The following is a 25,391-nucleotide window of genomic DNA, read 5'->3' as shown; positions in this document are numbered from 1 at the left end:
AAACTCAAGAAAAACTTTAAAAATACTATATGTGAAGTGTGATAAATGGATCTCTAAATGGTCTCTTTCATGTTTGCCCATTTAGAGACACTCTATTGCAAAACCTTCTCCAATGCAACACTCAAGAGAAACTCTAAAAACCTATATTTTGGTTAAAAACTAATTGATTTGCTTATGTGGCACTTAAAGATCCTCAAGAGGACACTCTAAATTTAGAGTGCCTTATTAAGGATCTCTAAAATAACTACTGCCACCTCATTTTAGAGATCCAAGTTAAGTGTTGCATTGGAGATGGATTTTGAAGAAAAACTCTAACAAATCTTATGTGGCTCTCTAAGATTTAGAGTTTAAGTCTTGCATTGGAGATGCTCCAAGGGCAATTGAGCCGAACTTAGTCTTTGTTGTTGACATCAAACGGGAATTACGCCAGTCTTTGTTGATTTTTTTTTTTGTGATACTTAGCATATATCAATCAGTACAGAATTTGAAGTGTGGAGCTTGAAGTAAAATGTAAAATGTAAAAATGAGTTCTTATGATTATAGGAAATTGAATTTGGAGCTTGAAGTATCATAATTAGTCAATTTTGTGACTATTTTTCACCACCTCCTTATTTTTTTCTTCAATTTTGATCCATCTCTGAATAGCTTCTTCCAAGTTTGGTTCACCTTCTGGTTCTGTTCTTAGTAGTATAGCAATGAAAACTAGGTTTACCTTATGTCATATTGGATCTGTTTTCTTTATCCTTCTCTTTCTATCTGAAACCTGTATAGCAAGTGTTAGAAAAATTGGCCAGATTCATCTTGGTTTTCAAGGATCTCAAAAGAATTGGGTTGACAATAATGGATTATTTTTGTTATCTAATAATTCAAATTATGCTTTTGGATTCACCACAACTTCTGAAGATGTTACTTTGTTTATGTTAGTTGTTGTTCATTTTTCAACTTCAAGAGTAATTTGGACTGCAAATATTGGTTACCCAATTCAGAATTTTGATAAGTTTGTGTTTGATAAGAATGGAAATGTGTACCTAGAAAGTGGAGGAGTCAAAGTTTGGTCCACAAATACTGCAGATAAAGGGGTAACTTCAATGGAGTTACAGAACACCGGCAATTTGGCGTTGATCGGGAAAGATCGTCTGTTGATTTGGCAAAGCTTTAGTCATCCAACCGACACGCTTTTATCGGGTCAAGAGTTCAGAGACGGAATGAAACTTACGAGTGCTCCAAACTCTGGTAACATCAGCTATTATCTTGAAATTCAGACAGGAGATATGCTTCTTTACGCGGGTTTTGAATCTCCACAGCCTTACTGGTCTATTCGACAAGAGAATCGAAAAACTGTTAATCAAATCGGGGGAGATGTCGATTCAGCAACCTTGGAGTCTAATTCATGGAGGTTTTTTGATCGAAAAAAGGGTCTCATTTGGCAGTTTATCTTTTCATCAAATTCTAATAGTAATGCTACTTGGGCTGCTGTTTTAGGCAGGAACGGGTTAATTTCGTTCTATCACCTTCAAGATGGAGTATCGAGTACTGCAGAGAGTACGAAGATACCTCAAGATTCGTGCAGCACGCCTGAGTCTTGTAATCCGTATTATGTTTGTAGTGGTGATAATCAGTGCCAGTGCCCTGCAGTTTTGAGCTCCTACCCGAATTGCGATCCTGGAGTTTTTCCTTCATGTAAGAACTCTATTGGTCGAATGCAGATGATAAATGTGACAGATAGAGTTAATTATTTCGCTCTTCGATACGTTCATCCTGTTTCTAAATCTGATCTAACAGGTTGCAACAGTGCTTGCCTTAAGAATTGCTCGTGTCTTGTGATGTTCTTTGACACTAGCTCAGGAAATTGTTATATGTTTGATCAGATAGGAAGCCTGCAATATTCTAAACAAGGCACAGTCGGCTTTATTTCTTACACTAAGGTCTTAGGGGATCATTATTCGGGAGGAAAGGGAAAAGGGGGTAAAGATAAGCGATTTCCATTTGTGATTACCATAGTTATTGGAATAATTATAGCTGGTTTGATCTATACAGGATATCGATACCACAAGAAAAAGAAGAGATTGCCTGATCAAGTTCCAGACGATGACTTTGAAGAGGATACGTTCTTACTCAACTTGAGTGGAACGCCAGTTCGATTTAGCTTCAGAGAACTTGAAGAAGCGACTAACAACTTCACTGTGAAGCTTGGGCAAGGAGGGTTTGGATCAGTTTATCGAGGACAGCTAAAAGACGGGTCTCAACTAGCTGTAAAGAAATTAGAAGGAGTGGGTCAAGGAACAAAAGAATTTCGAGCAGAAGTTAGCACCATTGGCAGTATCCGCCATATCCATTTGGTTAAGCTCAAAGGCTTCTGCACAGAAGGAACTCACCGTCTTCTTGTGTACGAGTTCATGTCAAATGGGTCGTTAGATAAATGGATTTTCAGGAAAAACACTGATGAGAGTTTCATGTTGGACTGGGAAACTAGATACAATATAGCTCTTGGTACCGCGAAAGGATTAGCTTATCTTCATGAAGACTGTGACTCGAAGATCGTCCATTGTGATATAAAACCCGAAAATGTACTTCTCGACGATAATTTCTTGGCTAAAGTCTCAGATTTTGGTTTAGCAAAGTTAATGACAAAAGAACAAAGTCATGTATTTACAACTCTAAGAGGGACAAGAGGTTACTTGGCTCCGGAATTGATCACAAACCATGCAATATCAGAGAAGTGTGATGTTTATAGTTTTGGGATGGTTTTACTTGAGATAATCGGCGGAAGAAAGAACTTTGATCAGTCAGAGACATCGGAGAAAGCTTATTTCCCATCTTTCGCCTTAAAAATGGCCAAAGAGGGGAAACTAGTAGAGGTCATTTCCCCGTGCTTGAAAATCACTGAAAATGACGAGAGGCTTTTTAACACGATTAAGGTTGCCTTGTGGTGTATACAAGAAGATACGTATTTACGACCTTCGATGAGTAAAGTTGTTCAAATGCTTGAAGGTACATGTATTATACCTCAGCCTCCGACAACATCTCAGATAGGTTATCGCCATTATTCAGCTGGTCCTGCAGTTAGTAATAGTGATACTCATCTTTCAGCTGTTAGGTTATCAGGGCCTAGATGATACATGTTGCTTACAAAAATAGATTAAGATATAAAAGGTTTAATAGTTTATCCTCTTTGTACTATGTTTAAATGTTATACGCTGTAAACGGTCCGGTTTATTATAATCACATCTTTAGTGTCGTTCGAAGACTTCGGACAATCCCATTTCTTTCACTCTCAGACCTAGAAATAGACTCTCTGAGAACCCCTAGACCTAGAGGCTTTACGAGAACGCCTCGACATAAAGGCTCTACTTTGCTCGACGTGATGTGGGTTTGCTTCTCAGGTAATGTTCGGGAGCTTTGGAACTTGCTTTTCCTTGCTCTCCTTGACTACCAACCAAAATGTATATTGTCATTTTTGGTTTTGCTACTTTTTTGGTTGTTTTGCTTTTTATACTTTCTTCCAAATACTTGGATTATCAGCTCGACGTGATGAGTGTTATTTTTTCTTTGTGAAGGACTGAAGGTATGCCTGAATGAGATATTTTAGTATTTTTCGAATTTATGCCATCACCGAGTCCAAGTTTTTGGCCTGTATCGGGTACATGAAGAGCATCATCCAAGTCGAGACCCCGCTTTATATAAACTTGGGGTTTCTTGATCCATCAGTGCGATTCATGAAAATAAAGAACTGAAAAAAGAAAATTCTCTTCCCATCTTGTTAGTGTTTTCTTTAAGTTTGTTACACTTTCTTTATATGGTCAAATTTGAGGGTTTTAGAAGTTCTAATCAAAACCAAGCATCTCAAGATCCCAGCAATACTTGCCCAAAGTTCTTGATGTTATAATTAATTAATCACGATGACAGTACTTTAACCCATCGATACAGAAGTATTAAACTCGGCCTAAAAATAACTCTGGTTTTCCTAGTTCGAGTCCACAAGCGAATATGTTAAATGATGTGGTACAAGAAATACATGGTCAAGGGCACACAGAGACAACTACAAAACAGTGATCATAAACCCACATAACGCTTTCCGACTGAAGCGCGAACAGATTAGCACAAAATACATAGACAAATTTCAAGCAACAACATACCAATGATGAAGCAAGAGAGGTTTTTGATTAATATGTATAATATTCTAATGCTGGGTGTATATTCTGATTATTGTGGTAACTGCCTTTCCAATATATCTACTGTTATTTACAAAATTAAATGCTTACGGTTATCTTCTAAAGCGAGAGCGCTTGCTTGGTCTGTCATCATTACCTCCATCCGTAGCACAAGCCCAAAAGAAAAGAGACATCCAGAAAAGAACAGCAAAGAAGATTTGTGCTTGGTCTTGGAACTTCGACAATGCTTCTTCTATACCTGTTTCAAAGAAATTAGACAAAATGATCATCAATGGCCTAAATGATTCTACAGCCAGGTGACAACATGAAACATATGGGCTAAAAAGTTCCGAGGAAATAGTTGTATAATTGCCTTTCAATGAAAATGATAAATTACTATCATTTCCACAAAATTCAACTTAAACGATAACTGCTCTCAAGCACTTGACGAGACTCAAATACGTTTAGCATTATTTCTAGGAGAAGCATATATTGTTCTGTTTTTACGCCTAAACTTATCTTAATCAAGAAAGACCTTTATCCCTTAGCTTAATTCTTTATTTGTAGCGGTGCCCTTGGTACCATGGTTGGAGATTTAAGGGCAACAGATGTACGGGCAAGAATTCTTTTCCTGGATGATGACTCAATCCTCTGCATAATAACATCCAACCCTTATCCCCTGGTTTTTTCTAAAAACAAGCTATTAGGCATTTAACTCAAATATGGGAAATCAAGTCTTAAGGAAGAATCTGCTGCTCTCTCCTTCCATAAAATGCGCAGAACAACAAAGGCATAACGGGTGCTCTTTCTCCAAGAAATGACGAAACACAGACAAAGAATATGATAGTGAAGTGATTGGCGAGTATATCTAAACACTTGTAAAGGCTTTGCTCTTCTTCCTCTGCTCCAACTCCTTGATTTAATGCCTTCTTTAGTCTTTAGTGGAATTGTTCCAATTTGGTGTTTGGCGGTCATATAAAAATACATTATTTATGTTTTGATTTTTTAAGGACACTTAAAATCATTAGATCATATGGCATGGATAAATCAGAGAATGGAGTAGACATATAACTACCATCAAGGTTTTAAAATACATTTTTACGCCTCAAGGCGGTTTGCTCTCACAAGGAGAGGCGGTACGTCGAGGCATAAATATGAAAAAAATTTGATAAAGAAAATGACATCAATTATTTAAAAACATAGCATACCAAATGTTTCTACTTTACTACCACAGTATGCAGTCTTAAGTGAAAAGCAAAACCAAAAATTCTGAAGAGTTCTTCTTCTCAGTAGTATAAGGTTCTAAAATACGTACGCCGTGAAACATCATTACATCATATGTGATGTAGGACAGAAATGGGAAGTTGGAAATAAGGAAGAAAATAGCTTGATTATATTATAGATATAAGAAATAACGCACTAGTATCACACCAGTACAAACTAGGAATCACTCCTAGAGCCCTTAGGCATCACACCTTTGGGGTATTTGCATCACACAAACACATAAAGCTTAACTAGCTGCTGGAATACTCTCTGTCTGTCTCAAACAGCAGAATTACATGCCTTATATAGGCCTAAAACCCACCTTTGCCATCTTTACTTGTAGACTATTGAACTTCTAAACTCCTAGAGCACTAAAAGACATTATAAAGGACATTTAAGACATTAAAGAGACACTATAAGACATTAAAGACATTAAAGAGACACTAAAAGGCATTAAACATTGAGCAAGGTGGAACCATTTTGGATTAGGCCCACATTATTCAAGATTCCAGGTGGGCCCTTCATCTAAGACATGCCAAATCAGAATTTGGGCCTTAGAATCTTTCTTTTGACGCCTCCGATACACCTTTTGTGGTTGTTGCTGCCATTCATCTCTATCAACTCTCCCTGGCTTGAGAAAACTCGACCCCGGCGAGTTAATTGCATGAAACTTCTCATAAAGGTCTTGGTCGAGTCTTTGAAACTCATCATCTCTAATCCAAGTACAATCCGAAAGTGGGCGTCCCCTCCATTTAATCAAATACTTTTGATAACCACCTGCCCTAGTTGAAACAATTTGATGATCCACAACGTCTTCAATTTCTTCTTTTGAATGTGGGGCTGCTGGTAGGCGAATGACAGGATCTTTGTCAACTACATAGCTGTCGTGTTCATGGTACAAAGTAAGATCCTCAATGTTGAACACATTACTTATGCCCATATCTTTGGGTAAGTCGAGAACATATGCATTAGAGCTGATCTTCTTAAGAACCATATATGGACCAGCACTTCTAGAGTGAAGTTTCTTAAAAGTACCTTTTGGGTACCTTTCGGGTCTGATTCGTACCATAACCATGTCTCCCTCGTTAAACTCGATAAACTTCCTCCTCAAATCAGCATGTGCTTTATAATTTTGATTGCTGATTGCAATCTTTCGCCTTACCTCATCATGAATGTCCCGAATGTGCTTACTAAAAGCATCTGCTTCAGCACTAGGGCGTGCTTCAATTGGTAAAGGAACCAAATCAATAGGCTTCTTTGGCAGTATACCAGTTACTATTTCAAAGGGGCTGCGACCAGTAGATCTGTTCACTGAACTATTGTAAGCAAATTCAGCCATAGGGATGACCAGATCCCAGCTAGGAGCATGGTCACCGACTAGGCAGCGAAGTAAATCACCCAAACTTCGATTAACAACTTCTGTTTGACCATCCGTCTGTGGGTGAAAAGAAGAAGAAAACTTCAGCTTTGTATTCAGCATTTTCCATAGAGTACGCCAAAAATAACTCATAAACTTCACATCACGATCCGAGACAATGGTTGTAGGCAACCCGTGAAGTCGAACCACTTCTTTAAAGAAGAGCTTAGCAACAGAGACAGCATCAACAGTCTTTGTACACGGAATAAAATGTGCCATTTTCGAAAATCGGTCCACAACCACATATATGGAATCATGGCCTCTTAGGGTTTTTGGTAACCCAAGGATAAAGTCCATGCTTAGGTCTTGCCATGGTTCATGAGGGACAGGTAATGGCATATATAAGCCGGTATTTTTCCGCCTTCCTTTTGCTGTTTGACAAGTTCGACAACGAGAAACGACTTTGGCAACATCTCTTTTCAAGCCTGGCCAATAAAATCGATCTTCAACCATCACAATAGTCTTATCTCTTCCAAAGTGACCTGCTGCTCCTCCTGCATGTAATTCCCATATTACTTGCTCTCTAAGAGACGTGTCGGGTAAACAAAGTTGAGTCCCCTTGAACAGGTAGCCATCGTGTATAGAAAATTCAGTATGTACTCCTTGCTGTCCAGCCAACAAATCAGCATAGATGATGCTGAAATCTTTACAAGAGGGGTAGTCCTTTTTTAGTAAATCAAAACCGACAACTTGGACTTGCATGGAAGAGAGGATATGAACTACTCGACTTAAAGCATCAGCAACCTTGTTTTCAGTACCTGCCTTGTGCTTGATAACAAAAGCATATTCTTGTAAGAAAGAAACCCACTTACCATGACGACGATTTAAATTCTTTTGAGAGTTTATGTATTTGAGAGCCTCATGGTCAGAGAATAGCACAAACTCTTGAAAAATAAGATAAGTCCGCCAATAACGAAGGGCTTGAACAACAGCATAAAATTCCTTGTCATACGTGGAATACTTTTGCTTTGCCTCATTCAGTTTTTCGCTGAAAAATGCGACTGGATGTCCTTCTTGACTTAAAACACCTCCAATTCCCACATGTGATGCATCACATGTCACTTCAAACACCTTTGAGAAGTCAGGAAGGTGCAAAACAGGAGCTTCCGTCATCCTTTTCTTTATCTCGTCAAAAGCTATTGATGCTGCCTTCGTCCATACAAATTGCCCGTTCTTCAAGCAATTAGTTATAGGTGCCATGACAGTACTAAAATTCTTGATAAAACGCCTATAGAATGTTGCCAAACCATGAAAGCTTCGTACATCATGTACCGTACTCGGAGTTGGCCAATTTGTGATAGCTTTTACCTTATCCGGATCGACCTGTACACCTTTCGCTGAAACAACAAAGCCTAGGAAAACAACATGTGTGCTCATGAAGGAACACTTCTTCAGGTTAACATAGAGCTTCTCTTGGCGTAAAAGCCTCATAACTCGTTGCAAATGGACAAGGTGCTCCTCTTTTGTTTTGCTGTATATAAGGATATCGTCAAAGTAAACAACCAAAAATTGACCAATAAAGGGTTGTAATACCTGAGTCATGAAGCGCATGAATGTGCTAGGGGCGTTAGACAAGCCAAAAGGCATGACTAGCCATTCATATAGACCATCCCTCGTCTTAAATGCAGTCTTCCATTCATCCCCGGGCCTGATGCGTATTTGATGGTAGCCACTTTTGAGATCTATCTTGGAAAATATTAGAGAACCAGCCATCATGTCTAATAGATCATCAAGTCTAGGTATTGGGAAACGATACTTGATGGTAATCTTATTGATAGCACGACTATCAACACACATACGCCAAGTACCGTCTTTCTTTGGTGTGAGCAACGCGGGGACAGCACAAGGGCTTAAACTTTCACGAATAAAACCCTTGGTTAACAACTCTTTAACCTGCCGTTGTAACTCAGTATGCTCACTTGGATTCATGCGATAAGCTGGAAGATTAGGTAGTTGTGATCCCGGAACCAGGTCTATTGCATGTTGAATAGTACGCATAGGAGGCAATTCATCAGGTAGTTCTTCAGGTGCCACATCAGAAAAATCAGCCAATAACTTCGACACTTCCGAGGGAATCGAAGGGGCATGGACAGCAGCAGTTTTATCAACTTCTTTCTGCACTACAATATACACAAATCCCGATTCTTTGCTGTCTAATTCAAATTCCTTCCTGGTAATCATGTGAAGGGACTTTTTATTGCTTGCAACAACAGTTTTGGGCTTCTTTTCCTTGTATTTTTCAATTTCAGCTGTACTCATAGGCTTCAAAACAACGTTTTTGTTGTTGAATGTGAAGCTGTATGTGTTCTCCTTCCCGTGATGGTGCACATCACGATCATAAAGCCATGGGCGCCCCAGAATTATGTGGGCAACTTTCATAGGAATCACATCACACCAAATCGAATCACTGTAAGTACCACAAGAAAGTGAAACGAGGCAGCGATGACTTACCGGTATTGAGGTATTGTCTATCCATGCCACTTTATAAGGATGTGGGTGCGGTTGGGCAGCAAGCTTAAGGTGTTCAACTGTGGTTGCTGAAACAACATTCATGCAGCTCCCACCATCGATAATTAGCTTTTTAGCTTGGTCACCACAACGAACCAACATTTGGAAGATTGAAGTACGTCGCCAATCTTCTTTCTCAACTTTTGGAGATGCTAGGATGCGCCTAACAACAGATAAATGAGACGTATCTTCTTCATCTTCTTCTAAGTCATCGGGGTTATATGTCCCGTAATCAAACAAATTTTGATTCTCCTCATCTCCTTGTATGCCGGCCTCCGTTTCGTCTTCTATACCAATATGTAAGTTCTTCTTAGGGCATTGGTATGCCAAATGACCAGTCTCCCCACATTTGAAGCACTTATTTGCTGAAAAGGGTTTGCCGTTGGCGTTATCTCTTGCAGAAGAACCCCTAAAAACTTGAGATTTGTTGGCCTGTTGATTTGTTGCTGTCCGAACTCCATAATTAGCATCATTAGACCTCCGATTTGCTGTTTCCATGGTTTGACTCCCAAACTTCTTTGTTATAGGGTAGCTTAGGTACTCATCCATGTCCAACGCAAGTTGGAAAGCATGTTCCAGATTGTAGATTGGATGTCGAAGTAATTCCCTTCTAATATCAGCTCTTAGGCCTGCTTTAAATCGAGCAAGGGCTTGTCGAGGATCTTCCACCACTTCACTCCTAGTTTTAAGCTCATCAAATTTCTGCATGTATTGTATCACTGACATGCTGCCTTGCTTTAAGTTAATAAGTTGATCACACAATTTGTCATGATAGTTTGCTGGCATGTATTTCTCTCGTAGTTTAATCTTCATTTCTTGCCATGTGTCAATTGATGGCAGTCCCTTTCGTCTGATGTCTCCTTCAACACCATTCCACCACACTTTTGCTAAGCCCACCAGTTTCATCTTAGCAAATCTAACTCGTCGCTCGTCAGTCATATCAAACCAATCAAAGTACTCTTCGATTGATGTAAGCCAATCTGAAAATAGAGTTGGATCAACCTTACCTTCAAAATCTGGTACTTCAATCCTTACTTTCTTTGTAATATCACCAGCTGCATCATGTTCTGGTACCCTCATGTTTCTTAGTGGTTCAAAAACACGAGTCCTACGTCTTGGGGGACTGTTTTGGGGCTGATCGTCTTGATTTTCCTCCTCATCGTTACCAACTTGGTCATCTTGTCCCGCAGTTTCCGAATTATTACCTGGATGGCGTGTTCGAATTTCCATCTCTCCTAGTCTGATTTCAATATCATTGAGAGTATCTACAATTCTGAAAAGGATCTCGTCACGCTGGTCATCAGTTATTCTTCCTCGCAAATTTCTTCCAGATCTATTTGCCATACGTAACCTCGCTCTGATACCAAAATGATGTAGGACAGAAATGGGAAGTTGGAAATAAGGAAGAAAATAGCTTGATTATATTATAGATATAAGAAATAACGCACTAGTATCACACCAGTACAAACTAGGAATCACTCCTAGAGCCCTTAGGCATCACACCTTTGGGGTATTTGCATCACACAAACACATAAAGCTTAACTAGCTGCTGGAATACTCTCTGTCTGTCTCAAACAGCAGAATTACATGCCTTATATAGGCCTAAAACCCACCTTTGCCATCTTTACTTGTAGACTATTGAACTTCTAAACTCCTAGAGCACTAAAAGACATTATAAAGGACATTTAAGACATTAAAGAGACACTATAAGACATTAAAGACATTAAAGAGACACTAAAAGGCATTAAACATTGAGCAAGGTGGAACCATTTTGGATTAGGCCCACATTATTCAAGATTCCAGGTGGGCCCTTCATCTAAGACATGCCAAATCAGAATTTGGGCCTTAGAATCTTTCTTTTGACGCCTCCGATACACCTTTTGTGGTTGTTGCTGCCATTCATCTCTATCAATATGCCATTCATACACTAAGAGGATAAAATAAATTACATGAGACGAATCTAGAGAGCACCACAACTTCCGAGTCTTGAACTCCCACCTTTCGTTATATTAGAGCTATGCACAACCCCTAGACCACAAACTCATTTGCATTTATCTTTTGATTTTAACTACTAATTTATTGCCATATTCTATACACTTCGCACCTCTGATAACCTAGCTCCCTATCAAACTAGTAAAGAATAGAAACTAGGGCAAGAAAATTTCATGTCAACAAACTTTTGGGAAGAAATGTTGACCAATACTAAGTAGTTCTATTTTCTAAGCAATTTTACAATTTTTATATTTGATAAATAAATCAAATCCCTAAAAGGGATTAATCAAAATTAAAACCAGAAAATTGACAGATATATATATATAAATAATTAATTTCAAAATTACCTATGATTGGAGCAGAGTCATCTTCAGTAGAATCAGATTGTTCCGGTGACGGAGGTCCAGGATTGGAGCTAGCTTGACGACGACAGAACTTGTTGAGTGGGGTTCTTGAAGGAAACCCTAGAAACGAAGAGCGAAGAAGATGAAATAGGGAAGAAGAAGAAGAAGAAGAAGAAGAAGAAGAAGTAGAAAAGGAAGTGTGTCTGGTGGGATTGATGATGAGGGAATGATGAGAAAGGGATGATGAGAGTAATGGCGGGTGCTGGGTTATATTGTGTACCGGAAGAGGAAGGAGAAACCCCATTTTTCTTAGAAGTGTTTGGTTGGGATATTTTTCGTCAGTTTTTTCTTAGCAGATACTGTTCCAGTGTGGAGTTGGAAAGAGTGAGGAGAGCGTGAGCCAAATTAGCAAAATATCTACAACACCGGTGGGATTTTAGCCCATCAGATAATCGGACCGATGCCCAAGTGGTTGATAGTTTTGACATAAACTCCAAAATTCTAAAAGTTTTACGTTCGATTTCCAAAGAAGGTGAAATCTATAGTTATTGAATTTGAATTATTGAAGGTATAAATAATAAGTTTCTTGGGCTTTAGACTTGTTAATATGATGTTATTTTAAGACTCTTTCATTATTGGTTAAACTTAAACGATTATCATGATTATCACATCTTGATGATGTATCAATGTCATGTAATAACTAACGTAGATTGTAGTCCATTTCCAAAAAAATGACTATATGCCAGTCCGGCCGACCCATCTCTGCAGGAGAATTCAGGCGGGCGAGATCTAGAGAGAAAGTTTTTTCTCTCTAAATCTCGACTGGCTACGTTACCCAGTCAGGATTCACCTAGGAGACGATTCAGGAATCCTATCTTTGTTGTTTCCAGTTGGCTCCCTAAAAACATCTCCAACCCTACATTGTAACACTAAAAATTTGGTGTTCGGCGAATTCTCTTGGGACATTATTCATCCCACCAAAAGAGCTCACCCCATTCGTTTGGTCTAAATGAGTGGAGTTTAATTACAATTTAATCTTTTTTATATCGAGTAGTACAAGAATTACCATCGCAAGTAAGTGTTCCAAAAATCATTTTAGACTAAAAAAATACTATTTTTTTAAAATCATTTTGGACTAAATTTAATTACAGTTTAAGCTTTTTCAAAATACCCTTGGGAGCCCGATGAAGTTATCCCCTAAAAAAACATAAACACATTAATCTCCACATCATCAACCCTTCTCTCTTCCACTTCATCCCATTTATCCCCCACTTCCTCTCTCCACCTCACTCTTCTTCTCCGGCCAAAAGTCATCTGTCGACAACCTCCAAACTAAAAGTTTTCTTTAATTCTTTTTGTTCTTATATCTTCTTCTGTCTCTCTACTTTCTCTCTGGCGAAGGGGATGAGCACCTACCTTGGAGGTCAGGTTTCCAAATCCTGTCAATTAGTGTGTCTATCTGCAATCGTCGAATATGGGTAGTTTCGTTTGGATTTATTTTGCGGCTTACTGCAACTGAGTTTTGAATTAAGATTCTAACTTCTCTAGTTGAAATTTCATGGTTCTATAATGTGATTATGGGTTAAAAGAATAAAACTTATTATTCAGTTGATAAAAGTGATTATCACTTTCACTTTCTCTTCTTCTTTATTGAGAGCTAAATATCTAAAAAGTGAGAAATTCTTGAAAAATGTAAATTCTGGAAAAATGTCGCAGAAGTATTTGAGAACTAGGGTTTCGACTGAGAGAGAACTAGGGTTCGGCAGTAAGAGAAATGGGAAGATTAGGGCACGTTCTAATCTTTTATATGGTCAACACCAAAGACCAGTCAAGTTAAGTAAAGAGAAGTCAGTCAACATGTCAAAAGCCCGTGAACTCAGCCCAAGCTCAAGTCCTATTACTCCATCACCTGTTAAAGGCAGCCACAACAAATAAAGAATTAGTTAGTTTTCTGTTATTAGTTAGTTTGTCTGTTATTTCTGTTATGAAAACAGATTTCTGTTTTCTCTTCTCTATGAACTCTATATAAAGGAAAATGTAATATGAAAAGAGTGAAGTTTGGAAAATAAAATTAGAGTCAAGTGGAGTTTCTTACATGGTATCAGTTAGGTTCGAAAGATCCAGCAAGCTAGGGTTTCTCCTCTTGAGCTCAAGAACAATCATCACCATCTCATTCATAACATTGAAACAACCAACAAAAGATTAATATTCAAGAAGATTAAAGATCACAAGATTTCTCCATATTACGAATTCAATTAACAACATTAAAGAAGATTAAAGAATCACATACTGTTTTTTCGTGCTGTTCTTCAAATTTGGTCTTCTTGTTTTCATCATGGCAGCACAAATACAAGGTAATCTTCCTCCCATTTCATCTGTTACTAGCTTTATTACTGAAAAACTTGATGACTCCAACTATTTGATGCGGAGAGATCAAGTTGAGACCTTGCTAGCAACTTATGATCTGTTAGGGTTTGTCACTGGTTCTATAGAAGAACCTCCTCAACTTAGAATAATTCAAGGTATAGAACAAGTAAACCCAGATTATCAACTTTGGAGATCAAAAGAAAGTTTTGTAAAATCATATCTTAAAAGTACCTTATCAAAATCTGTGTATTATGACACATATGGTCTGAAAACTGCTAAAGATATGTGGGATTATTTAGACCTCACAAACAATGAGGGTCTTGAGTCAAAAAAGGATCAATTAAGAAGGAAATTGCAGACTATAAAGAAAGGCAATGTCTCTATTGCTGAATATCTTAGAGAATTAAAGCAGATTGCTGATGCTTTAATTTCTGTTCATGATAGAATAAGTGAGCCTGAATTGGTAAGGCTGGCTATTCCAGGTCTAGGGTCTGATTATGATCAGTTTATCATAGCAATAAGAGCCAACAATGAACATTTAACACTAGCTCATCTCAAATCAAGACTTATTCAGCATGAACAGTGGTTACTTCAAAAGGAAACTGATCAAGAAGCCTATTATGTTAGAAGAATAAACCCAAAACAGTATAATAGACCACCAAATAAGCCTGCACCTTCTTACTACAGGAATCAAGCTTATACAAACAATAATGGGCCTTCTATGACAAATCAGGGTAATAGTAGTTCTATGACTAATCAGGGTAATACAAATCAAGGAAGTAATTTCATGAATAATCAGCAAAAGGGTAAGAGAGCTGATGATTTTGATTTCTCATCTGTTCCCTGTGGTTTATGTAAAAGATGGGGACATGTCCCTAGTGTGTGCTATTTCAGATATAGACCAAATAAGTTTCAATCAGGATATCATACTGAGTCACAAGATCATCAAGAAGAAATAATAGAATGTGACAATGATAATGCAGCTTTCAAGTCCTATCTATATGAGGAAGAATCTATGTTAGAATGTAATAATGCAATTCTACTACCACATGAACACAGTGATGATAATGATGATTTTCATGAATGTCACACTGCCATAGTTATTGAGGATAAAGCAGAAGATGATATCTTTTATGACTGTTTATCAGATTGTGAACAGTGTTATGTATCTACAGTCTCAAATATAACAACTATCAAAGATAAATCATGGCTTGCTGATACAGGGGCAAGTAGTCATATGACCCATAGTGAGGAGAACCTTAGTTCTGTTCAGCCTTATATAGGAAAAGAGGCTGTTATGGTTGGTAGTGGTAAATTCTTACCTATCACTAGTACAGGAACTTCTAAACTTGCAACTTCTACACATGAATTTGGTCTAAGTATGGTTCTCTGTGTTCCTCATCTAAAGAGGAATCTATTATCTATATCAAAGTTCACAATGGACAATTCCTGCTCAGTAAAATTCCTACCTTGGGGTTACAACATCAAGGATATTCATTCACAGAAAATACTAGCTGAAGGACCTATCAAAAACAATCTATATCCTATTGAGGTTCATGTTCCTATGTTACAAAATAGGACTATATCTGCCAATTTAGCTCAAACAGGAACAACATATGAAACTTGGCATGCAAGATTAGGTCATACACATAGTGGAGTAATTAAACAACTATCTCATGAAAATAAGATTGCTATATCAAACAAAGTTGAGAATACATTTTGTCAATCTTGTGAACTAGGAAAAAGTAAATGTTTACCTTTTGAGAGTTCTTCAACTACAACAACTACTCCTCTATATTTAATTCATTGTGATATTTGGGGACCAGCCCCTATATCAACACCTAATGGAGCAAAGTACTATATTCTGTTTCTAGATGACTATAGTAAATTCAGCTGGATATATGCAATGAAGGTCAGATCTGACAGCATTAAGTGTTTTACTCATTTCAAGGCAACAAATGAAAATCTCTTAAAAGAGAAAATTGTCTATTTTCAATCTGATGGAGCTCCTGAACTAAAACAAGGAGACTTCAGGGCTTTTCTAGACAAGAATGGAATCATTTTCAGATGTTCCTGTCCATATACACCTCAACAAAATGGAAAAGCTGAAAGGAAGCATAGACACATCACTGAGCTAGGTAATACACTGTCCTTTCATTGTTCTTTACCTAAAAGTCTATGGTTTGATGCATTTAGCACTGCAGTTTATGTCATAAATAGGCTACCCACAAAAACTTTACAAGGAATATCACCATTTGAAATCATATTTCATGTGTCTCCTGATTATTCCAATCTCAAAGTGTTTGGCTGTGCATGCTACCCTCATCTTGGTGAACTTAAAATTGATAAACTAAGTCCCAAGAGTATACAATGTGTGTTTCTAGGATATAGTAATGAACACAAAGGTTATAGGTGCTATGACCCTATATCCAAGAGACTTTATATTTCTAGGCAGGTGATTTTTGAAGAAGACAATTTTCCATATGTCAACCTCTCTCAAAAACAGCCTAGTAGTGATCAGATAATGAAACCACATATTTCATTACCCCTGCCACCTATATGTCATTATCAAGATAGTACTGAATTTGGGACACCTAGTATGCATACTAGTTCACCAGCAAATTCAGAAAACAGGAGGTCTTCTACAAGTGTTTTGGGCATTACTAATAATAGCACACCAGCAAATTCACAAGTACAGAGACATCCTATATCATCTGATCAAATAACAACAAGAAGCAGGAATGGTATTGTCAAGAGTAAACAATTACCTAGTGATTTTGTGGCACATTATACATCACCTCACATTTTAAATGTTGCTTTTCTATCAATTTTGCAACTACCAATTGAACCCACATCTTATAAGGAGGCAGCAAAGCATGCTGAATGGGTAAAGGCCATGAATGAAGAATATCAAGCTTTACTTGATAATAAGACATGGTCTCTAGTTCCTTATGCAAATCATATGAATATACTTGGGTGTAAGTGGGTTTTCAAGATAAAACAGAAAAGTGATGGCTCTATAGAGAGATATAAAGCAAGATTGGTAGCAAAAGGTTTTCATCAACAAGAAGGGGTTGACTATGAGGAGACTTTTAGTCCAGTGGTAAAGGCAAATACAATAAGGATGGTTCTCACTATTGCAGTCACAAATTCTTGGCATATTAAACAGCTTGATGTATCAAATGCTTTCTTACATGGGACTCTTGATGAAGCTGTCTATATGATACAACCACCAGGCTTTGTTCAACAAGGGAAGGACAGCCATGTTTGTCACCTTCATAAGGCTTTGTATGGACTCAAACAGGCACCAAGGGCCTGGTTCAACAAATTTGCAACTTTTTTATTGGAGTATGGGTTTTAGAAGAGTAGGTCAGACCATTCCATGTTTGTATATCACAAAGAGACAACCAAAATGGTCCTACTTCTATATGTGGATGATATCATCCTCACAGGCAACTCAATGTCCCACCTATCAAGTCTCATAAAGGATCTAGACAAGAGCTTTAAGATGAAGGACTTGGGTCCCTTGGCTTATTTTTTAGGGATTGAAGTTACACATGATCAAACCTAGGGTACATTACTACTAACACAGAACAAGTACACATTGCAACTACTACAGAAAGCAAATCTTCTAGATTCAAAACCCTCAAAATTGCCAGTATCAAGTGGAAAAAGGGTTTCACTTACAGAGGGGGATGCTCTTTCTAATCCCACTGAATATAGAAGTCTAGTAGGAGCACTTCAGTACCTCACTCTGACCCGTCCAGATATCTCCTTTGCAGTGAATTATCCAGCTCAGTTCATGCATCAACCATCAACAGTACATTTGGTCATTGTAAAGAAGATATTAAGATACTTGAAAGGGTCAATGGGGTCTGGAATCAACCTTTCAAAAGGTGATTTGTCTGTTCTTACAGCCTATTCTGACTCAGATTGGGCTGGATGCCCTGACTCAAGAAAGTCGACTGGGGGATATTGTATTTTCTTAGGCTCAAGTCTTATCTCATGGAGTTCAAAGAAACAGGCGACAGTAGCCAAATCATCAACAGAAGCAGAGTATAAATCTCTATCAAATGCAGCCACTGAGTTAGTTTGGATATCATACCTTATGGATGAACTCGGTTGTGCTCTTTCTCGTCCTTTTAACCTCTTCTGCGACAATATCAGTGCGAAATACCTAGCCTCAAACCCTGTTTATCATGCTCGCACAAAACATATAGAGGTGGACTTTCATTATGTTCGTGACTTAGTGTCGAATGGATCGGTGAAGATATCTCATATTTCCACCACAGAACAGTTAGCAGATATCTTCACGAAAGGTTTATCAGAGGATATCTTCAAGAAACTAAGAGACAAACTGATGGTTTTTCGTTCCTCATCACCATCGGTTTGAGGGGGGCTGTGAGAACTAGGGTTTCGACTGAGAGAGAACTAGGGTTCGGCAGTAAGAGAAATGGGAAGATTAGGGCAAGTTCTAATCTTTTATATGGTCAACACCAAAGACCAGTCAAGTCAAGTAAAGAGAAGTCAGTCAACATGTCAAAAGCCCGTGAACTCAGCCCAAGCTCAAGTCCTATTACTCCATCACCTGTTAAAGGCAGCCACAACAAATAAAGAATTAGTTAGTTTTCTGTTATTAGTTAGTTTGTCTGTTATTTCTGTTATGAAAACAGATTTATGTTTTCTCTTCTCTATGAACTCTATATAAAGGAAAATGTAATATGAAAAGAGTGAAGTTTGGAAAATAAAATTAGAGTCAAGTGGAGTTTCTTACAAGTATGATGGAGATGAAATACTTTATATAAGAAAGAACGTGCTACTTCGGTCTGGAGATAGTTTGAACAAGAGTTGACCATTTCGGATATATATAGAGTTTCTTGATGGATCACAATCAAGTAGCCCGACATCGAACTCTCCTGGGTTATCATTCAACGTTGATCTTAAAACAAATGATAATCCAACTAAAATAGATAGTCGACCCACCGGAAGAAAGGAGAAAGAGGGTAAATGAGGACCACACGAAATTACTTTCTCATATGTTCAATAAGAACGACGAAATCGCTCAAACATTTATAAGAAGAGAAGCAGAAAGATGTGAAAGGTATGCTGTTGTTGAAGAAACCATGTTCATTGGAAGTCGAGGTGCCGTCATCTGTTTAGATGGATACATTTTTTTTTATGAGTTCTCCTAGTTTCTTGGGATTTTCGGTATTCTTGTCAGCTCGATGAAGGAATCTCGAGATTTTTCTCGCCACAAACTCCCTTGCTTCCTAAAGAAGAGTTCCAACAATTGAAAAATAGCAGGAAACTGAAGTTGATATGCCAGAGCTTGCAAAAGGACAGTTAGGGATTTCATCTGTTTTTTTATAGCATAAAAATCGTTCTTGTTCCAATTAAAGAGATCCGATCTCAACTCTTTGAGTTTGTGTTGAATTTGTAGATTTGGAGTGATTTCGCTATGCATTGACAATAAATTGATGGTATTAGATGAGACATCTAAGTTCGAATGAATTTGAAAGGTCTAGTTGTGGTTTGGAGTCAACCGATTATGAGAATATGGAGATCAGTAAAACCTAGTGAAATATTTATATTTCCAGAGGGGTCGGAATTAGTGCAATGAGCATGAAGATGTTTACCATGGGATACGGAGGCGGATTTCTTGGCGCAGGGTAGTTGAAGATTTCCTGAGAGGTCAGTTTGTAACCATCTCATTTGAACCAAAGCCCAAACCAAAAGCCGTGCATTGATATATCTCGGAAGCAATAGACCGAGCTGTTTTATAATATATATATAGTCATTCATCTGCATACTCACCCTACTGCCCTTCGGTTCCCTGTGCATGGACCAAACAAAGTATAAGACACCTTCAAATACGTTCAACATGAAGTTCTGCTTTGACATTAATATCTACATATGCATACACCTATTTCTGGAGATAGTTTGAACAAGAGTTGACCATTTCGGATATATATAGAGTTTCTTGATGGATCACAATCAAGTAGCCCGACATCGAACTCTCCTGGGTTATCATTCAACGTTGATCTTAAAACAAATGATAATCCAACTAAAATAGATAGTCGACCCACCGGAAGAAAGGAGAAAGAGGGTAAATGAGGACCACACGAAATTACTTTCTCATATGTTCAATAAGAACGACGAAATCGCTCAAACATTTATAAGAAGAGAAGCAGAAAGATGTGAAAGGTATGCTGTTGTTGAAGAAACCATGTTCATTGGAAGTCGAGGTGCCGTCATCTGTTTAGATGGATACATTTTTTTTTATGAGTTCTCCTAGTTTCTTGGGATTTTCGGTATTCTTGTCAGCTCGATGAAGGAATCTCGAGATTTTTCTCGCCACAAACTCCCTTGCTTCCTAAAGAAGAGTTCCAACAATTGAAAAATAGCAGGAAACTGAAGTTGATATGCCAGAGCTTGCAAAAGGACAGTTAGGGATTTCATCTGTTTTTCTATAGCATAAAAATCGTTCTTGTTCCAATTAAAGAGATCCGATCTCAACTCTTTGAGTTTGTGTTGAATTTGTAGATTTGGAGTGATTTCGCTATGCATTGACAATAAATTGATGGTATTAGATGAGACATCTAAGTTCGAATGAATTTGAAAGGTCTAGTTGTGGTTTGGAGTCAACCGATTATGAGAATATGGAGATCAGTAAAACCTAGTGAAATATTTATATTTCCAGAGGGGTCGGAATTAGTGCAATGAGCATGAAGATGTTTACCATGGGATACGGAGGCGGATTTCTTGGCGCAGGGTAGTTGAAGATTTCTTGAGAGGTCAGTTTGTAACCATCTCATTTGAACCAAAGCCCAAACCAAAAGCCGTGCATTGATATATCTCGGAAGCAATAGACCGAGCTGTTTTATAATATATATATATAGTCATTCATCTGCATACTCACCCTACTGCCCTTCGGTTCCCTGTGCATGGACCAAACAAAGTATAAGACACCTTCAAATACGTTCAACATGAAGTTCTGCTTTGACATTAATATCTACATATGCATACACCTATTTCTGTAATTTTTTATGTATTGGACAAGAAATACACAAGGAAGTGAGCCAGCAATCAAATTACAAACCCCCCCCCCCCCCCCCCCCCCCCCCCCCCCCCGACAATCTCCGCACTAAAGAACAACGAAAACAGTAGGAGGTTTCTTTGTGACTATTTTTGATGCTCGATTTGCTTTCGTTCCAAATTTGTATATAAGTTCCACAATTTGCAAAAATTGTTAGAGGTCGTCGGCTGACTTCTCTCACTTAGTCATACATACCTTCCTGCTCCCAAATATCCACAAGAAAATCAACCATTTCCTGCCAAAGGAAAACGATCCAAATTAATCAAGAAATAAGAAACTAACCACATTCTTTTGACGGTAAGATTATAAATCCCGTAAACAAGAACACCAGGAGAATATACATACAGAGAGAGGGACTGGCTGAGAAAAGGGTCTATTGGTCCCAAGTAAACTGTCATAGGTTGCATTCCAACTGCAAAAGCCGTAATTTTAACAATTATAATAAGTTCCGTCCGAAAGCTACATTTAGAAAAAATTTAAGTAGAAATATTTGTAATTTGAGATAACTATTGGCAAGAGAACTGATTCATGTCCACTATACTATTCGGAAAAGAATGTGAAATCTGAAATAAGATTTATAGGAGTTTTCTTTTGCAGTTCTTTTTTAAGTTATTGAAACACGGACGATGATTCTGCTTCCATAAGAATGAATAATTTGTGCTTTCGGGCCTAGGATATGCACTACACAACCCTGGGAAGAGTGAAAACACGGACCTTAATTTGGCCTCCCGATCCTGATGTTGCCGGTGCTTGGACTTCTTATCGCCCACCCATTGCTCCCTAATTTGAGTCCAAAGATGAAAACCTATAAAAGGAAAATTCGAAGTTAGTGCTGCCCCTGCTACCTGGGAAAGTGCCTGGTTGTCAAGGTTCTCACAAACGAGACGTAATTTTACATAGTAACAAGTATGTAAATAACAAACATCACCAATATAATATAACAGGTATGCACAAAGAAGAAACATATAATTAATTCCATACACATAAATGAATTGATTATGCATGGTCATTAAATCGAAAGCAACTAAATCACGAGAATGAGAAAGAAATGGAAACCCTCACAAAGAAAATCTTATAGATGCCTATGAAATGAACTATCAGTTTCTGACACAAGTAGAAGGTGTCACAAATGGTGAGCGAAAAGGTGCAACAAAAGATGGTTATAGCGCACAAACTCTCTCTTGTTTCTACATAATTATCATATAAATATATAATTTTTCAATTGCATGTTTTACTTCTGAATCTTCCATTATAACATTATGTAAAACAGAAATAACCTACAGACTACAGTAGAATTTATGGTCCTGCAACGATTTTGTCAAGTACACATAGGATGCACATAAAGATCTCACATTATACTCGCTAAAATGACTTCAAATGTCCGATGAGAGAATCTGATTGACACGGCAAAAAATATTAAAACAGAGTATCCACGTTATGTTTGTTAAATCAAAAGGACCAGTTAGCAAAATATACACTTGCCTTGGTTCAGAAATTCAACAGGATTGCTTGTGCTACCAGCTCCATTAGCTGCATCGGAAATTCGATTTGATGTGTTTTTCAATGAGAAGCTTCTTTGAGATTGAACTGCACCATAATCCATATCGCACATGCTTGTTGCGCTCCAAAAATCTTCCAAAGTGCTAGGGTTACTCTCAGGAATGTGTTGTACTATTACTCCCTTAGCTTGGTCGTCAATAGCAGTAGTGTGCAAGGGAATACGATAGCATCCAACACAACCTCTGCTCTGTTGCGAAATTGGTTAAACCACATAGATGATTAGTACAAAATGAACAATGTGTGGTTTCACTATTCAGCATAAAATGTACAAAAAAAAAATACAAAAACAGATAACCTGTTAGCTGCAATTAGACAAGGAGAAGTAGTCAAACTATAGAATTGTAACTAGGACAAATTTTTAAATTTGCCAAAGTTTAGATTCAGAATTTTTATTTTAATTATTGCTATTATACTCAAAGTCTGTGTTGGTTTAAAATAAAAGAACTTTTTTTCTTTGAGATAATTCAAACTTGCGCGCATAGAGGGGAAAAAAATAGGTTGAGTTAATTAGTTGAGTTGGTCAAGTCGGACGTGGGTCTGGGACTAGTTGATGTCTGGACAAGACAAGTTAAGGTCTCCAATAAAATAGGTGCAACATTTCGATATACAAGAGTCTTCGAAATCAAGATAGATTTCAATAATGTCAACGTCAATTGTCTAAGAGACATGAACACCCTTAATGCTAACAAATAACGTAATAGTCATCTTTCGGGAGACAAATTCTAGATGAAACATTTCTATGAGAACCAATAAAGTATCAAAGTACAATCCAATTATATTCATTGCATTGAAAAAATGGTCAATTTTGTTTATGTTAGAGCCAATAAGACCTAACTCTCCTTGGAAAAACTGGCTTTGAAGGGAAGGATTTGCCCAAGACATTTGTAATGCTTAGGTATATGGGGTAATAGTAATATCTCTCTTTAAGGCAAAGGGTTAAAATCCCTCAGCACTTCCCTCCATGCCGGGCTAAGGTTACAGAGTCCTTACTTATCCATGAATACTAGCTCAGATATCATGTTAGAGCACATTGGGCTTAACTAGCTCTAAACGAAAGGATTGCCCAAGGACTTACTTATCAAATGCCCAAGCGATGTGGGATAATGCTAATAGTTTAGAGCACTAAGTAAGGCGAGGAGACTCGCATCATAAGACCAAATAGTTTCATTATGACATATCTAGAGGAGTAGAGGTCTACAAAAAAAATACTCATGTACAAAAATAAAGAACAGATGACATATCTAGGTTTAGAAAATGAATGAACATGAAGCAATACTTTACCCCATGTATTATTATGTATATAATAATCTGACGGATCAAAGAAGTGATTGATCGAAGAAATAAAATATATTTGGAAATATACAATCAAATTACAAATCTCTGTATTGAAGCATCGAATCCAGGAAGGAAAGAAGTCAAAATACTGCAAAATTTCAGAAAGAAAACAAAAAAAAAAATACATCTGAGTTATATATATTGTCATCAGAAATGAAAATCATACATTTCAAGATAAGATTTTTACCTGTCAGACTCCATTTCTTTGTCACACGATAACAGAAAATGGAGGAGACTCTCTCTCCTTCCTGAAATTGATCGCCCTCCGGTTGCTACAAACCAAAGGGCTCTCTTCTCTGTCTTTCTCTCTATTTTCGATCTCTTATTTCCTAACAGTTTTTATTGTTGTGGAATAGGAGAGAGTAGGCATGTAAACGGTAGCTTATTGGATCGGATAGAGGCATATCCGTATCCGATAAACTATCCGAATATCCGAATCCGATAATTATCCGACGGATATTAGAAATCAATATCCGAATCCGAATCCGATAATATTAACGGATATCGGATAACAAAATGTCAAAATTTTTCTTTAAATTTTTAACCATTAGATCTAAATAATCAACCATACATTTTATATATTATTATGAATAAATTTAAATTTTTATTAATTTTTTATATTTTTATCGGATACGGATACTTATCGGATCGAATATGAGTGTATCCGTATCCGATATTCGATAAGCAGATATCCGATAAGAAATATCCGAATCCGTATCCGAATCCGAAATTTCGGATAATTTTTTTTAAATTCGAATACGGATGCGGATCGGAAGTCGAATATTCAGATATCCATTGACAGGCTTAGGAGAGAGGGCGGGAGTTGGGAAGGAAAGAGGAGACGGAGCCCCGACAGCCTAATCATATCCGAATTAAGGGCCCCTTTGCCTTTGGTAGGGGTGGGACTCGGTCCGGGTCAGGCCGGTCGGGTTTTGAAACTCTCTATCCATTCGGGCTTTCGGATTTAATCGGACGGGTTATTCAAAAAGTCCTAGTGTCCAAAACCCGTCCAAGTCCATCAAATTTTTCGGGTATCGGGCGGTCGAGTATCGGGTTCACCAAAGTTTCAAAATATTTTGGTCAAAATGACCAAAATATTTTATTTCGATGGTATCGAAACTAACATTTAATTATGTTTCTCTTAACAATGTTGTGTCAAGAGCACTCCGCACTTGGACAACAATATATGTATATATATATATATATATATATATATGTATATTATACATTTCAAATACTTTAAAAATACTCTATATATATATATATATATATATGTTATGCATGCATACATAAATAAATACGAGCAAGCATACATATAATGCGCATAAGTATCATAGAATAAATGGATGACATTATTA

General features: G+C 37.5%; 1 protein-coding gene, 1 long non-coding RNA gene and 1 pseudogene across 6 annotated transcripts; 1 reads left to right on the top strand and 2 right to left on the bottom strand.

Moving 5' to 3' along the window:
* Window positions 1–422: 422 nt before the first annotated feature.
* On the top strand, window positions 423–3,257 carry LOC147539042 (G-type lectin S-receptor-like serine/threonine-protein kinase SD2-5 pseudogene; annotated as a pseudogene). Its single transcript, XR_015225410.1, has one exon. The product of XR_015225410.1 is annotated as a G-type lectin S-receptor-like serine/threonine-protein kinase SD2-5 pseudogene (transcript).
* An 885-nt stretch (window positions 3,258–4,142) lies between these two features.
* On the bottom strand, window positions 4,143–24,390 carry LOC147539040 (uncharacterized). Of its 4 annotated transcripts, none has more exons than XM_086641154.1 (8): window positions 24,221–24,390; window positions 23,980–24,121; window positions 22,621–22,885; window positions 21,853–21,943; window positions 21,484–21,550; window positions 21,334–21,373; window positions 11,679–11,795; window positions 4,143–4,410 (listed from the first exon to the last, which is right to left on the bottom strand). In XM_086641154.1, exons 3-8 carry the CDS (start codon window positions 22,748–22,750, stop codon window positions 4,265–4,267), a joined length of 591 nt encoding a protein of 196 aa, XP_086497280.1. In that variant the 5' UTR covers window positions 22,751–22,885; window positions 23,980–24,121; window positions 24,221–24,390; the 3' UTR covers window positions 4,143–4,264. The 4 variants fall into 4 exon arrangements, with proteins under 4 accessions (XP_086497280.1, XP_086497279.1, XP_086497281.1 ...); XM_086641153.1 differs by having other exon boundaries at window positions 22,621–22,880; XM_086641155.1 differs by lacking the exon at window positions 23,980–24,121.
* Window positions 12,957–14,809, bottom strand: LOC147539041 (uncharacterized). The gene is made up of 3 exons (XR_015225411.1): window positions 13,966–14,809; window positions 13,771–13,844; window positions 12,957–13,584 (listed from the first exon to the last, which is right to left on the bottom strand). It is a non-coding gene; the product is annotated as an uncharacterized LOC147539041 (long non-coding RNA).
* Window positions 24,391–25,391: the final 1,001 nt, after the last annotated feature.

The sequence above is a fragment of the Eschscholzia californica genome, unplaced genomic scaffold (genome assembly GCF_041429995.1).
Source record: "Eschscholzia californica isolate CP2 unplaced genomic scaffold, dmEscCali1.0.p SCAF_5, whole genome shotgun sequence".
NCBI lineage: Eukaryota > Viridiplantae > Streptophyta > Magnoliopsida > Ranunculales > Papaveraceae > Eschscholzia > Eschscholzia californica.
Note: the sequence above shows the minus strand (reverse complement) of the source record. Positions and strands in the feature narration are given on the sequence as shown.

What these genes read in the sequence shown, in the direction of transcription:
- LOC147539040 (XM_086641152.1), bottom strand. An exon ending in CTCAGCCAGTCCCTCTCTCT is followed by an intron (nt 21,374 to 21,483) that starts GTATGTATATTC and finishes TTCCTTTGGCAG; the next exon opens with GAAATGGTTGATTTTCTTGT. An exon ending in GGATATTTGGGAGCAGGAAG is followed by an intron (nt 11,796 to 21,333) that starts GTATGTATGACT and finishes CTTCGTTTCTAG; the next exon opens with GGTTTCCTTCAAGAACCCCA.